The sequence below is a fragment of the Numida meleagris genome, chromosome Z, assembly GCF_002078875.1.
Source record: "Numida meleagris isolate 19003 breed g44 Domestic line chromosome Z, NumMel1.0, whole genome shotgun sequence".
NCBI classification, from domain to species: Eukaryota; Metazoa; Chordata; class Aves; order Galliformes; family Numididae; genus Numida; species Numida meleagris.
Genome location: NC_034438.1, coordinates 41,894,267 through 41,910,203, shown reverse-complemented (window position 1 = coordinate 41,910,203; position 15,937 = coordinate 41,894,267). Strand labels below are relative to the sequence as shown.

Below are 15,937 nucleotides of genomic sequence, written 5' to 3'. Positions count from 1 at the left end.
GCTTCAAGTTCACTTTAAATGAGACCCAGATCATTAGAAGATATTTTGAAAAAACACTAGTTGCAAAGTGCACCTGAATTTTAGTTGTGACATTCCCCATCACTGAAATACGTGCTTATCATTTCATACTAAGCAAAGTTCACCATTTTGATTTAGTGCAATTACTAATTTGAACTAACTTAGTCAACTTAATAAGCAAGAGCTACATTTTAAGATTAGTATCATTCAGATTAACACAGCTAGTAAAGTGATAAAAATTAGGGCATATGCACTAATAACAAATGAAGTTATTGAAGATTTGCATTTATCTTTTTGCTGTGGAGACTAGTGAATAACTTACAAAACAGGCTCTACAATACACACTTTTTCATTTCCAATACAACCTGGTCTAAACAGCCTGTCCTCTGCTAGCTCTACTGAAAGCCAAAATCTTATACAGAAACAGTGACAAATCGGAACCCTGACCTTATCTTGGACATCAACACGGGATCCGCGCTTTAGAAGCAGCTGAAGCATCTGAATGTTTCCACAGCCGGCAGCAATGAGTAGTGGAGGTGTTCCATGCTAATGATGAAAAATACAAGCAGAAATAATGTATTTAAATTTTGAAGGATTAAGAACAGAGAATGAAATAGAAGAAAGGCAGTAAGACAGTTAGTGGCAGCTCTGGATCTCCAGTTTTAGACAAGTCTTCAAGGAATACTGTACAGTAAATAATTCACTCCTTTGTCCAAGTAAATTTATTATATATCAATTTTCCACATTTTTGGGCTGAAGTCACACTGGCTAAATGACACAAAATATTAAAGGCACACTTTTCAAATTAGGAATAGTAATGTTAAGTTCTCATTAGCCCAATTTTCAAAAGACGGTCCCTTTCACAATTTCTTTATAGCTACATTTCAAACAGCTTAGAAAAAAGAAAAGAATATAGAAAGAATATCTAAATTTTTGGCCACAATAACTCAAAGACACAACCCACTAACAACATCTTAGAAAGTTAAATGGTACTGTAGCATTTGAACAAAAACGTCTACTTGAAAGGTTCAGGACTCCTTCACAACAAAATAATAAATGCTTTACTTTCACAGTACTCTTCAAGAATACTTCTTAAAGCATTTTACAATGAACATTATCATCATTCAAAAAAACTGAAAATCAAAGCTGAGATAATTTATCCAAGGTTTAATAGCAGAGCCAGCAATGGAACCCCAGTCTCCTAGCTCAGTTAAAATACTCCCATTCGAGCAGCAGCAGGATACTAAAACTCTTCAGCAGGCAACTCACTTTGTTTCTGAAAATGAATGGCTCAATCTAACACCACGCTCATATATACAGTTTCTCCTGTATGGGACTTTTGTTTCTGACAGTGCTTTGCAAAGCTGGTTTGTCAGTCTGGTTATTTGTACATGTTCAGCCACTTTCATGTGCTGTAACGAACAATTGCAAACTAAAGCAAAGGCTAATCTCTAATATAACAAAGCTCTTTTAAACGGATTTGATTAGTCGTTTTTCGAAGGCTTACTTTTTCAAAAACATATTTCAAGCTCCATTTTCAGGTAGTTTGAGAATACTGCAGGCAGAACTTATAAAATTTTCCCTAAAGAAAGGCAGAGTAATTTCCCATCCACTTGACATTTCTTTTTCATTTCACGTGTTACATTTCTATTACAGCCATGCTGATCTATTCAACAGAGTTAGAGCTAGTCTGCCACCCACATCATCACAGACCCACACTCTACCTTGTTGGGTTGATTGACATCGTAATTTGTCAGAGATCCCAGAAGGTGCTGTAATCCAGGAACATTGTCATCATTGATGGCATGAATAATAGCTTTCATCACAAAAGAATCCTCCTCATCCTTGTAATTAAAGGCAAAGAAGAAAAACTGTTAGCTTCAAGAAAAACAACCCCTCTCCAACTCAGCAGTTGTCAAGACACTGAAACATTTTAAAAAGTGAAATGTTTAAAGTCTTGTAGAACCCTTCTGCCGCAAGTAATCCTCTGTGAAGCATACAGATAAAATGCACATGTTATTTGAGAATTCACACCAAAAAGCCCCACATCTCTTCTAGTACAGTAATACTTGACCTATAAACTCATTATTCACTGAGATTCCAAACAAGGAACTAAATGCAGCAGAACTAATTACATGAATATATCCAAAGGGGAATGGTAAGCAGCCTACTACACCACTTGAACACACAAATCTATGCGGCTGGATAGGATCCACTCAAGGGTGCTGATGGAGCTGGCTGAAGTGCTAAATAAGCTACTTTCAAAAATTTACCAGCAGTCTTGGCTAACTGGGGAGCTCCCAATTGACTGGATATTAGCAAATGTGATGCCCATCTGCAAGAAGTGCAGGAAGGAGGATCAGGGGAATTATAGGCCTGTCAGTTTAACCTTGGTGCCAGGGAAGGTCACTGAGCAGATCCTCTTCAGTGCCATCAAATGGCACATACAGGACAATCGGTGATCAGATCTTGTCAGCATGGACTTATACAAGTCCGGTTCTGCTTGACTAACCTGGTTTTCCTCTACAACAACATTACCCACTTAGTGGATGAGGGAAAGGCTGTGGATATTGTTTACTTGGACTTCAGGAAGGCATTCAATTCTGTTTCCTACAACCTTCTCTAGAGAAACTAGCTGCTCATGACTTGGATGGATGTACTGTTCACTGGGTAAAAAACTAGTTGGATGGCTGAGCCCAAAGGGTCTTTGTGAATGGAGTTAAATCTGGTTGGTAACTGATCACAGGTGGCATTCTCTAGGGCTCAGTATTTATGTCAGTTTTAATATCTTTAACAATTATATTGATGAGGGGATTGAGTGAGCTCTCAGTATGTTTCTAGATGACACCAAGTTGGGAAGGAGTGTTACCTGCTTGAGGGTAGGAAGGCTCTGCAGAGGGATACATATGACCTATGCACTTAGGTCATAACAACCACATGCAGTGGTATACACTTCAGGAAAAGTGGCTGGAAAGCTTCCTAATAGAAAAGGGGGTGCTAATCACCAGCTGGCTGAACATGAGCCTGCAGCGTGCCCAGGTGGCCAAAAATGCCAGCGGTGTCCTGCCTACATAAGAAATAGGGTGGCCAGCAGAGAAGTGATTGTCCCTCTATACTTGGCACTAGTTAGACTGCGCCTTGCATACTATGTTGAGTTTTGGGCCTGTCACTACAAAAAGAATACTGACTTGCCCAAGCACGGCAAAGAGCAACAAAGCTGATGAAAGGACTACAAAACATGACACATGAGGGGCGGTTGAGGGAACTGGGGCTAAGTAGTCTGAAGAAAAGGAGGGTGAGGGGAGACCTCATCACTCTCTACAGCCACCTGACAGGAGATTGCAGCAAAGAGAGTGTCATCTCTTTTCCAAGGTGACAAGTGATAAGATGTGTGGCAATAGCCTTAAGTTGTCCCCTCCCTCCTTTCAAGAAGTGGTTTAGATTGGAAATCAGGAAGAATTTCTTCAGAAGAAAAAGGGTGGTCAAGTATTGGAACAGGGTGCCCAGGGAGGTGGTAGAATCGCCATTCCTGGCGGTATTTAAGAGATGGGTGACATGGTCTAGTGGTGTACTTTCAGTGTTAGGTAGATCACTGGACTCAAGGGTCTTAAAGGTCTTTTCCAACCTAACTGATTCTACATGTTTGATACATTAAAAAGAAGAAATACAGACATATAAAAAGCAGAATCAAGTTTTGTGTTATCCAGGGATATGCTGTAGAAGAGGTACTTTGGATCTAGCTTTCATACACTCATTATGGACCAGGTAGGAATCTATAAAATAAGTAATGAGCCTAGATACATTTGCAGACTATTTTTCTTCCATGCACTGAAATTCACTGAGCCAAATATTTGAACCACTTATCTCCTTCATGCTGCAGTTTCTAATTTTTTTTATAATCTAACATTAGGATGTGCAGAAAACGATCTCTTCCACTGCAACACAGGTGTGAAACGCTGATGGAGTGTTAAAAGACATAATGACAGCTGATAAGCTGGGGTGGGGGAAGTAGAGAAAGTGGGAAAAGACAGAGAATAAGCAGCATGGAAGCAGAAAGATAAGAGAAAATGGAGATAAAGGTATGTGGGGTTACACAGCAGGAACACAAAGAAGATAACAAGAACAAAAAAGGCTTTGTGGAATTTTTGAGGCATGATCCTATTAATGCACAGGAAAAAAATGATGTTACCCAGCTCTAAACATATTAGCATTGCTGATCACATGGGATTTCTGAAGCCTGTATTAAAATATAGAGAGTAAGATAAATAAGATGCTCTTGGATTTACAAGAAATTGTTAATTTCAAAGCAAACAACTGCTACTACTTAAAATCCAGTAGACATATACAACCCCAAAAATGGAATACTGGCCAACTCTACAATTTTGTCCTTAAGTAACTGCATACTATCCATACTCTGATACTGCTGTCTAGCATTTGTCACACTTATGGAAGCTTAGTAATTCTGAATACTCTGTTAAAAATACCCACAGTATTATTTTATGTTATGATGTGCCATGAATAAAATCAGATGCAACTTTTTCACATTATAATTGCCACAACACTAAAATTCCCCCTGAATAAAACTCGAAAACTGAGATAAATGAATTTCAAGCACAAGCTAATCAGTCTCAGTATGGAAACTGAGAAATGAAATTTCAAAGTTTGTGTCATACACAAGATCAGACTATGGACAACCGGCCTTTGCAGATTTAAAACCTACTTATTCCTACACCTGAGGATTTATTAATCCTGCACATTTTGTCCAATAATCATGTTAGAATCATTTCAGAAAATGTCATTTCAGATGTATTAAGGCTTTCTAATCATGTAAGTATACACTTACCAGAGTATCATCACTCCTAGTAACACTCATATTACTTCTGGACAAGAAGGATCTTGATAATCTTTGGCACAAGGATATTAAGCGCACTGATTGCTTTTTAAAAATAAGAAGAGAAAAGCTATATTAAAAGAATAATCAAAACAATACTTGTGATAGAATGCTACTGCAGAGCTTTTAAAAGAAGACTGGCTATTAGCAACACAAATGAGTTTGGTTCCAACCTCTCTCCCATGTCCTTTTTAAGTTGTATTTGAATCTTCAACTATAGTACAGATAAGATATTCATTTGCCCTAGGAGAACTATATAATATTTTTGGATTGGTACTATTTAAAAAAGCCATTCAGATACAGAGCAAAACACTGAAAATATTTAAATGAGTGGATTTTAAAGCATGTCCATACAGAAAACCTAACTGGGCTTAAATTAACTGACAACATTCCCTTAAACTGTTATTGTAATAGAGAGAGAGAGAGAGAGAGAGAGAGAGAGTAAGATATAGACTTACGGTTTTATTCTAAGGCAGCAAACTAATATTTCAGTTTAATAAACACCATAGATATTTACCTAAAAGAGACACTGCACTGCGGCAAAAAAAAAAAAAAGTACATGTATAGCTGGATAGTTTTTGTTTCTGCTTGATGGCTTAACAAAATCATTGTTTTTCTGGCCTCCAATGAAATAAGTAAAACTCTTTTTCTAATATTACAGACCTCTGTTGTGTCATGTTTCACTCTTCTCATACACACAGCAGTCCAGTTCTTGCTCAGTATCAGTGTGAACTCCCTAGTGTGCACACTGAAGGGAAGAACTGCCTTGAAGTGCTCTCTGCACTGATCAATGTCGAACTTCAGCTAATACCTTGCTTCATTTCTGAGGAGATTAAATGATGTTTTCTTGTAAGCATATTGGCAGCGTCAGAGCAAAAACCCTTCGCAAAAAAGACTAGTTTTTCCTTCCTCTTCTGCTGTGTGTTGGCAGAACTTGTTGGAAGAATTAATTCTGTGAGGCCTGCTTGGAAGATGTTTGATTTACTGGTATTACTGCAGCAAAAACTTGTACCTACACGTAAGAGCGCCCTTCCTCTATAAACATGAGCAAGACAGATAATGACAGCAAACAACTAGACACACAAATACTCCACACACACGAGCACTTACATGCAGATCATTAGCAAGGAAGTCTTCTCACTATACCCAAGCACCTACTTTATCTCAAATGACAAAGGAAAAGCATGTTTTTCTGAAGCAGGTACCACTATTATATTTATACGTTACCTACATTCTGAAGATTTATTGAATGACTTACTTTCCATTTTCGCCGTGCAGCAAACTTCTTGAATTTCTCCATATTCACTGCAGATGCTTTCCTACTAAGTGCTTGCTGAGTGTCTTTAGGCTGTGAGCAGAAGTGAAATATAGCTGTGAAATATCCCGTAGTTACAACCGGAACTTTCATAAAGGATCTTCCCTTATGTAAGACTTCCATTTATAATTACTTTATTACACTGTGATGATGTTTTTACAATGTAAGCATGTATTCGAATACTCGCAATCTAGTGAGGCATGCAGATGAAATTCCGTAAGAATACACTCTAAAGAAAATCCAGATCTAAGAATATTTAATGAAATATTAAGTTGGCTTTTTTGTTGCTTTTTTTAAACAACAAAAACAAAAAGCCAACATCAAAAGAATGTTAATTTAACATTCTAAAGAGAAGCTTCATCCTTAGTCTTCCACTATGACGGAGGAATTGTGTATCATTTCCTAGACAAAATATGTCTTCAGGGAAAATTTCCTAGCTGAATTTAATCCAACTTTGTTCCAATCTCAGTGTCATTAGGTAGCCACTGCTGGAACAAAAGAATAATCATATCTCATCGTCCTATGCAGTAAGCACTAACATTGGAGCCTTTGACATTTCTCATATGCTAATGTTAAGCACCAGTCACCAGTGAAACATACCTCATTTTGCAAAGCACGATGCTGCACTTGAAGTTATTTTTATTGAGAAATATGGGTAAGGGTAGTGATGGGAAGAAGTAATAGAGGATATGAGCAGTGGAGGAGGCAGAAGGAGAACATCTGGAAAATTAAGATTATAAAGGAACACTGCAAAGTACAAAACAATGGCTCTGGTTGCAAGAGTGGAAAACGTGTCTGTGAAACACAAACTTAGTGCTTGCTCTACTGGTTTAAAAATCACTTCAACATGATCCCAGCTGTCCATTTCACACCTATACTTGTTAAGATTAACCCATGAAAAAGTCAGCAGAGCACAGAGAATATCAGTATTTTTTCCAGTCAAATCTGCAGTTTGGCATGTTGCTGTGGAAGTATCTGCCCTAGGATGCTAAACTGTGAACTGGTTCTCTGGGAAGTGGAAAGAGGTCACAGCGGAACCCAAAGGCTTGGGAAATCACTGCTGCTAAAGACATTTACTATTCATAATCAGAATTTGATAGGGTATTGAAAAACATCCATGACAGTTATTAGCGTATACTTTAAGAAGAGTGATAGGTCTCACTTTCTCCCCTTCAGCCCAGAAATACTACAATAGCTTGTCCTAAAAACAATTATTGGAACACTGCCTCGCATCAACTGTTGCCTTCAGTCTAAAGGGGGAAGAAAGACAGAAGACAGATGACTATTCTACACCTGATCTAAATAAGGAGATAAGAGCTAGACAACAACGGGACTGGATTGTGATACTGCATTTTTGTCAGTACAACGCTCTCTGAACTCTAGCTTCTCTGGTTGAACATGAATTTTATCTAAATGATAGGCTGCTCTTCTTGCCCATTGCTAACTTATATACAGGATGTGTTAATGAAGTCCACAATTCACACATACTAGTTTTCATACAGATAGTCTTCAAAAGCAGTAAGATATATTTAACAATTACACCAATTTTCAATTTGAAGGCTTTGCTAAAGAACTTAACAAGTGAAAGTGGAATAAGAAATCAAGAATGATTAAAAAACAGAACAGAGAATGAATTACATGCTCACCTTGATCCAAGGATGCAGCAAACTATCTTGAATAGTCATTCTCTTCCTTTAATAGCACAAAAAAGAATTATTTCAGGTAGTATAAAATACAAAATACTATATATTAAAAAAAATGCAAAATATTCTGTAATTTGAAATATTAGAGACATTTCAGGCTGCAACAATGCATATGCAAGAGGAACAACTCACTTTGGATCCTTGACTAGAAGTCTTCGTATAAAATCTTTAGCTAGGGCACTGGTATTACTGAAGAATTCTTCTTCAAATTCGTAATTCACAGCAGACACATTTGCTAATGTTTCCTGCTTGGTTTCTCCAAGAAATGGTGATGCACCACTTAGACTGCAGAAATGCAGAACACATCTCACATTACATGTTGAAACACAGCTGTTTAACTCTCTCAGATACAAACAACAGCAGAAAGGGAACATTTATTCTTCTTGCTTTAAGACTGGAAATACTATTTTCAGGAAGATTTGATCTAATAGGGCAAAAGTTTCTCTGCAATTTCTAAGAATATTACCTACACATCTTAAGACAGCTTCCCATGCAATCTCAAGACCCTCTAATGGCTATTCTGATCAAGAATTACAATACTGCTTTTATGATTATTCAACTTGAAACATCTTGTGCAATCAAAATTGCTTGATTCGTACAGGCATCACCAAAAACCCAGAGAACAGATTAAAAAACTAGCAATTCTAAGAACCGCCCATAGATTTTGGTACTTACAGAATGTAAGTTATTACACCAATGCTCCTGGAGTAAAAAAAGAAAAAAAAAGAGAGAGAGAAATGGAGAAAGAAAAACATAAGGTTAGAGCATAAAAATAATCATAACATTTATTTCAAATAAGATCTAGTAACTCACCACATATCTGCTTCAAGACCAAGAGGCTCATAATTTACTATTTCAGGAGCTAAAGGAGAAAATAGGTAGATTAGAATATAGCCAATGCGGAAATCCATTTCACTCTGAGATTATACATGTCAGAGATCATAAACTAAGATGCTGACATTTAATACCTTTAACATATCTTTAAAGCAGGAATGAATGCTACAAACTGCTTAGTTAAATTTCAAAATACCATGAATTACCAAAAGTAATGCCTCCTGTTTGTTTATGTGGAAACTAGTACAGATACAAGGAGTGCAATAACACCCTTTGATAGAGCAAATTCTCAGCTACAAAACAGTATTTTTCAACACATTCACCACCATTTGCTAAGCATTTTCACTAGCAACGAACAACTGCATGTCATGTTTGTAAAAATCTGCACCAGTGGATGTGACCCACTGTTGCTGTTGCCTCTGCTGAAGCACACCATGCATCCCTCACTCTGCTCACATCCACTGTTAGGTCTCCAAAAACATTCAGCAAGTGTCAGTGAATGTCAGTGGGTGCAACTTTTTCCACATGGAGGAATTCAGTTACACACCTTTGCTTCATATGCAATTCCATGTCAGATGTCGTTTCATCAGAATGCCTCTCTGTCACATGGCAACAAAATGTAATGGAATATTGTCAGGAAAGTTAAACTTCCATTGCCATACTCCCGACATGCGTCTCTGATGTCAACATAATAACACAGGAGGCATTACTTTCAGAGCAGCCACCATATAAACTGTATCTCAGTCAAACCAAGCTAAGCCACATTTATCATTTCACAGACTGAGAAAGAAGAGTTTTAACAAACATCAAGTTTCTCACCAACAAACTCCGGTGTTCCGAAAATATTTTTGAATTCATTTCCAAAGTCAATTTTGTGTGCTAAACCAAAGTCAATAATCTTGATGCGAGGCTTTGGTACATTTTTGTCCAACAACATTATGTTTTCGGGCTTTAAAAGGGAGGAAGAGAGAGAAAAAGATTATGTATAGGTACAAAATGTCTGATACATCTCAGTGCTCTTCAGTGTTGAGAATTTCTTGTGTATTCAGCAGAAAAATCCTGCTTTTTCCTATTGCAATTTAACATACGATAAAAATTAAATACAGTAAATCAGAATTTCATGCTGATGACAAACCGCTACAATTTCTGCAGGCACAAAATTCTAGCTCTTGTGAATACAAGAGTAGCAGTTTTCATTTGGACAGATCCTGGTGAAACACATCCTCTTCAGTAAAGATCACAGCCCCTGTGATATGATCACTGCAGTTCTGCTAGAAGTTTGCAAGAGAGAAAAACTATAAAAACTAGTGTTTGGTCAGTATTACCCCTTGGAAGAGGTTTATTTCACAGAAAGTGAGGAAACAGCAAATCAGGGAAGTATTATCTTTCTGCTTTTGGATCTCCAAGAGAAACTTTAGGAGTGGTCCAGCCCCCAGACTTTTAAGGCTCCACATCCTTTCATAGATGAATAGCAGGTTCTTGTATTTACCAATTATCTTTCAAAATACAGCAAAGGATTGCTTACAACACAGGATCACAGAATGGCCTAGGTTGGAGGGGACCTTAAAGATCATCCGCTTCCAACCTTCTGCCATAAGCAGGGCTGCCACCCACCAGATCAGGCTGCCCAGGGCCCCCTCCAACCTGGCCTTGAATGCCTCCAGGGATGGTGCATCCACAACTTCTCTTGGGCAGCTTAACCACCCTGTGAATAAAAAATTTCTTCCTAACATCTAACCTAAATCTCCCCTCTTTTAGTTTAAAGCCATTCCCCCTTGCCCTATCACTATCTGACTGCGGATTATCATGGAATCATAGGATGGCTTAGGTATGAAGGGACTTCGAAGTGGGCAGGGGGGTACTACCCCTTGTACTATCACTATCTACCTGTGTAAAAAGTTCCCACTAATAAGCTCCCCACAAGTACTGGAAGACTCCAATGAGAGATCCCCGGAGCCTTCTCTTCTCCAAGCTGAACAAGCCCAACTCCCTAAACCTTTCTTCATAGTAGAGATGCTTCAGCCCTTTTCTGGACTCACTCCAACAGCTTCATATGCTTCTTGTGCTGGGGGCCCCAGACCTGGATGCAGTACTCCAGGTGAGGCCTCCTAAGGGGCACAGCAGAGGGGGGTAATCCCCTCCTTTTCACTTGTCAATCCTCTTTTGATGCAGCCTGGGATACTGTTGGCCTTCTGGGCTGCAAGAGCACACTGCTGGCTCGTGTCCAGTTTTTCATCCACCAGGACTTCCAGTCCTTTTCCTCAGGGCTGCTCTCAATGAGTTCTTCTCTTAGTCTATACATGTATTTGGTATTATCCCAACCCAAGAGTAAAAACTTGCACTTGGCCTTGTTGAACGTCTTCTGTTTCACATGGGCCACCTTTTCAAGCCTGTCCAGGCCCCTCTGGATGCCATCCCTTCCTTCTGTTGTGTCAACTACACCACTCCACTTGGTGTTACCAGCAAACTTGCTGACAGTACACTCTATCCCACCATATGTGCCATCAGTTTTTAATCTTTGGTGTAGTGAGGAAGGCAGTTAGCAGAACTGTTGCCTTGGAATTACAGAGATCAGTCTTTGGCCTATTTAGAGACCTTGCTGACAGACTCCCTTAGGAGGTAAGTCTAAAGCGAAAGGAATCTGTGAAGGCTGCGCCTTCTTCAAGAAGGAAATCTTGAAGATGCACGAGCAGGCTGTGGCAGTGGACTGAAAGTTGAGCCAATGGGGGAGAAGATTAGCCTAGCTGAACATAGAGCTTCTTCAAGAATCCAAGAAGGGTTTACAAGCTCTGGAAGAAGGGGCAGCCAGGTCACCATTTTGCGGGCACTGCAGCCAAGGCTGCCCTTGAGCCTCACATTACTCATCAGCCTCTCCTTGCTGGTGAATACAAAGTCCAGCATAGTACCTTTTCTCGTGGGTGGCTGTACAACTTGGAAGAGGAAGCTATCATCAACACATTCCAGGAACCTCTTTGATTTCTGGTGCCCTGCTGTGCTGCCCCTCCAGCAGATATCAGGATGACTGAAGCTCACCATGAGAACCATGCTTTGTTAATGTGAAGCTGCTCCTATATGTTTATAGAGAGCCTCATCCACTCCCTCCTCCTGATGAGACAGCCTGTAGCAGCCTCCCACTATGAAGTCTCCTTTTCCTGCCTTTCCTTTAACCCTAACCCATAAGCTCTCTGTCAGCTCCTCATCTATCCCCAGGTGGAGCTCCATGGGCTCCAGTGGGTCACTGATGCAGTGGGCAACACCCCCTCCTCCCCTTTTCCCTTGCCTAAAGAATTTACACCTGTCCACTCAACCATGTCTCAGTGACTCCAATGACATCACAGCCCTGTAGGCATGCACACACCTGCAACTCTTCTGGCTCGTTCCCCATGCTCCATGCACTAGTGTACAACCATTTCAGCAGGGCTCCCATTGAGGCTGATTTACCAACAGGAGTTCCCTTAGCCTGCATCTTAGGTGCTGTCTTACTGGCCTATGACCCAGCTCCAGACCCAGGGCACTCATTACCATCATCAGCCTCAAAGTGGGATGGTTTGAAGATCCCTTCCCCCAGCAACTCTAGTTTAAGCCCTCCTGATTAAATTGGAAAGCTTGTTGCCAAATATGGTCTTCCCCTTCTCTGAGAGATGAACTCCATCCTCACCCAGAAGACCAGATTTCTCAAAACTAGTTCCATGACATAAATAGCCAAAGCCCCATTACTGACACCACTAGTCCTGTCCATGACACAAGACTTCAAGGGATGTTGCTCACAGCTGTGTGCATTCTTATCTGCTCAACCTACCTTTAGATCAAAGTGGGCAATTTGAAGAGAATGGAGATACTGAACACCATTAAGTATTTGTTTGAGAAATTCTGTGGCTTCCTCCTCTGTAAGAGACTCTTTTTCAGCTAAGAAGTCGAAGAGCTCTCCACCTGCAACACTGGGAAAACAGAAGCAGAATTACTGCCAAGCTTGTTTTAACCTACAGGCTCCTTTTAGTACAACTATTACCAGACCAACCTCAGAAAGCACCCAAAAGCTTGTAAGTTGTCAGTATCAAAGTAGAAGATGGAAAATACTTAATTCAATATCTGAAATAATAATTACCCCTTACTCCCCCTGAAGAGGAAATATTACAATTGAAAAAGTTGTGGGGTTTTGTTTTTTTTTTTTACAGAAAAAAGGTTGGAAAAACCAAACATACACATATTCATGGTTGGCTGTATCTAAATTTAAGTGAAGTAAAACCCACCTACACAAAACATACCAAACAGCTAAAAAATAAAGCTTGTCTTTGCTCATACACCCATGTAACATTAGATTTTGTTCGGTTGTATTTTATTGGAAAATTCAAAATTCAAAACTTTCTTTATAATAATTAGTGCTATTGTTTTTTAAATTATGATTTAAAAACTGAATTGAAGAACACAACTTCCCCAAAGCGTTCAACTCTTTAAAAACAAACTGTATTCTCTGAAATAGTGTACCACACTCAGGATGCATGTTATATTTCTATCCTAACGTACCACAACTTCCCTAACAAGGAATATCTACAACTGCAGTTAAGACAACTTAGTTGGCTTTCTGGGCTGCGAGGCCACATTGCTTGCTCATGTCCAGCTTGCTGTCCACCAGTACGCCCAAGTCTTTTCCAGCAGGGTTTTGCTCTATCCCTTTCATCCTCCAGCTCATACTGATAGTGGATATTGCAATGACCCAGGTGTGAGATCTTGTACTTGGATTTATTAAACCTCATGAGGCTCTCCTGGGCTCACTGCTTGAACCCCTCTACATTTTTTTAGATGGCACTCAGACTCTCAAGTGCGTTGACTGCACCACACAGCCTTTTGTCATCTGCTATTTTGCTGAGGATGCACTCAATCTCACTGTCAATGTCACTGATTAAGATATTAAAAAGTGTTGGCCCTACTATTGACCCCTAAGGGGCACCACTCAACACTGATCTCCATTTGGACACAAGCCATTGACCACTATTTGGAGGTTATGTTCTTGCAATCAGTTCCTTGTCCATTGAACAGTCCACTCATCAAGTCCATATCTTTCCAATTTGGAGAAAAGGATGCTGAGGAGGATTGTATCAAAGGCCTTACTGAAGGTCAGATAGACGACATCAGTGGATCTTCCCTTGTCCACCTACACAGTTACAGCTTCATAAAAGGCCACAAAACTGGCCAGGCAGGACTCGCCATTGATGAAGCCATGCTGGTTGTCTTGCATCACCTCCTACCCTTCCATGTGCCTTAGCACAACTTCCAGGAAGATCTGCTCCATGATCTTCCCCAGCACAGAAGTGAGGCTGACAGGTCAGTAGTTCCCTAGCTCATCCTTTCTATCCTTCTTAAAAACGGGTGCGACATTGCCTTTTTCCAGTTCACCAGAGACCTCACCTGATTGCCATGATTTTTCAAATATCATTGAGAGTGGCTTGGCAACTAAGTCAGAAAATTCCCTCAGGACTCTGGGATACATCTCATAATGACCCATATAATTAGGGATGTTCAGGCTCCTCTGGTGGTCACAAACCTGATCTTCACTTACAGCCGAAGAGGCACTGCTTCCCAACACACACCACCTGATTCCATCTGCTTGAAGGGTGTGTAAAGAGCAGTTGCCAGTGAATGCTGATGTAAAAAAGTTGTTGAGTACATCAGCGTTCACCTTGTCCACTGTTACCAGTCTGCCTCCTGGACTTTCCTTTTCTGGTTGATGTACCTGTAGAATCCTTTTTTATTCTTTGCACCCCTTGCCACATCCAATTCCAGTTGGGGATTAGCCTTCCTCTCGACTCCATCCCTACACAATCTAGCAGCATCAGGTTACCTGTCCCCATCTCCACTGCCTGTGCATTTTCTTCTCGTTTCTCCAGTTTGACCAGTAGTCCTGATTCAGCCATGCTGGTGTCCTTTCCTGCCTTCCTGCACTTGGGGATGGAGAACTCTTCTGCACTAAGGAAAGCTTCCTTAAAGATCTGCCAGCTCTGCTCTGCCTTCTTGTCCCTGAGGGCAGATTCCCAGGGGAGTTTTGTTGACTTAACTCCCAGAGGAGCTGGAATTTGACTTCCCTAAAATTTAGCATCCTGATTTTACTCTTTGTCTGTCCTATATCCCTCAGGAGTGTGAACTTCACCATTGCATGAAGTGAACAAGAAACAACATTCACAACTTCTCTTAAAAAACAGTCAAGCTCTCTTCAGTTTAAGGACACCTACTGAGGTAACTTGCCACTCTAGCAACTATTCTTTCCTGTTTATAAAACCAGCACTATTACATAGATAAGTGTTAGAGACAGCAAAGAAAGTCTCATTATCCCCCATATTTTGTAACATACCAATAATTTAAAAAATTATACGTATATATAACAGAAAGTACAACCTAATTTATACTGCCTTTCTGTAGGGACAAAATAATCTGTTCATGACTTAAAGTTCTGATTATGAAAAATAATGGGATTAACATATAACAATAGCTAAACGGTCTGGGTAGGTTTCTGGAAATACAATCAACTCGCTTTATCATGTCTACTTTTCAAGAGACTTAATCTGCATTATTGTAATGCAAATTGCATGAAAAGTGTATTTCAATGAGTTCTTGGAGCCTTCACTGAGCTGCCTAGAAGACAAGAGTATTGTTTTGGGTATTATTTGGGATGTTGTAATATTTTCTTCATGAAAGCAATTATTAAAATAAGTGCAAAATGAAATGCAAAAATTACAAACTGGAAGGAATAGAAGTCATTTTAATAATTTTGTTTTAGAAACATTAAAATGAAATTGCTGCAGATTAAATGCAGTTCATTATCTTGTGCAGGCTGGTCAGAAAGATCTTACATTTGGATGCATATGCATATTCCCCCATTCTTTGCTTCCCTCTGAAAAAAAGTAAAAGGTTTCATAGAGCATAATAATGCAGGTATTGTTTCTTAGCTTCCTTCTAATGCTCATCAGAAGAACGCTTACTATGCTACCTTCCTGCTGACCCTGGTCAGGTCTGATTTTAAATACTATCACCATAGGTATACAGAAAATCATTGCATCATTACAAGGCAATTGTTGCTTTAAAACAACCCATAGAGTGTTAGTGCACGTCTACACTCAACATGCTTTACAAACTAAGTTTCAATTCTGCATTTACTGGCTCACAGTTCCCTTGGTCAGTGGA

The 15,937-nt window shown here is 39.6% G+C and overlaps 1 protein-coding gene across 3 annotated transcripts in view; it reads right to left on the bottom strand.

Moving 5' to 3' along the window:
• The window catches only part of DAPK1 (death associated protein kinase 1), a 90,229-nt gene that overhangs the window by 27,540 nt on the left and 46,752 nt on the right, over nt 1-15,937 (bottom strand). For all 3 annotated transcript variants that reach the window (XM_021380159.1, XM_021380161.1, XM_021380160.1), the window contains 10 exons: nt 12,561-12,699; nt 9,581-9,710; nt 8,741-8,789; nt 8,603-8,629; nt 8,060-8,212; nt 7,871-7,916; nt 6,168-6,257; nt 4,862-4,954; nt 1,743-1,862; nt 466-564 (listed from right to left, as the gene is read on the bottom strand). In XM_021380159.1, coding sequence (XP_021235834.1) covers nt 466-564; nt 1,743-1,862; nt 4,862-4,954; nt 6,168-6,257; nt 7,871-7,916; nt 8,060-8,212; nt 8,603-8,629; nt 8,741-8,789; nt 9,581-9,710; nt 12,561-12,699 — 946 coding nt within the window. The remainder of the gene's footprint in view (nt 1-465; nt 565-1,742; nt 1,863-4,861; nt 4,955-6,167; nt 6,258-7,870; nt 7,917-8,059; nt 8,213-8,602; nt 8,630-8,740; nt 8,790-9,580; nt 9,711-12,560; nt 12,700-15,937) is intronic.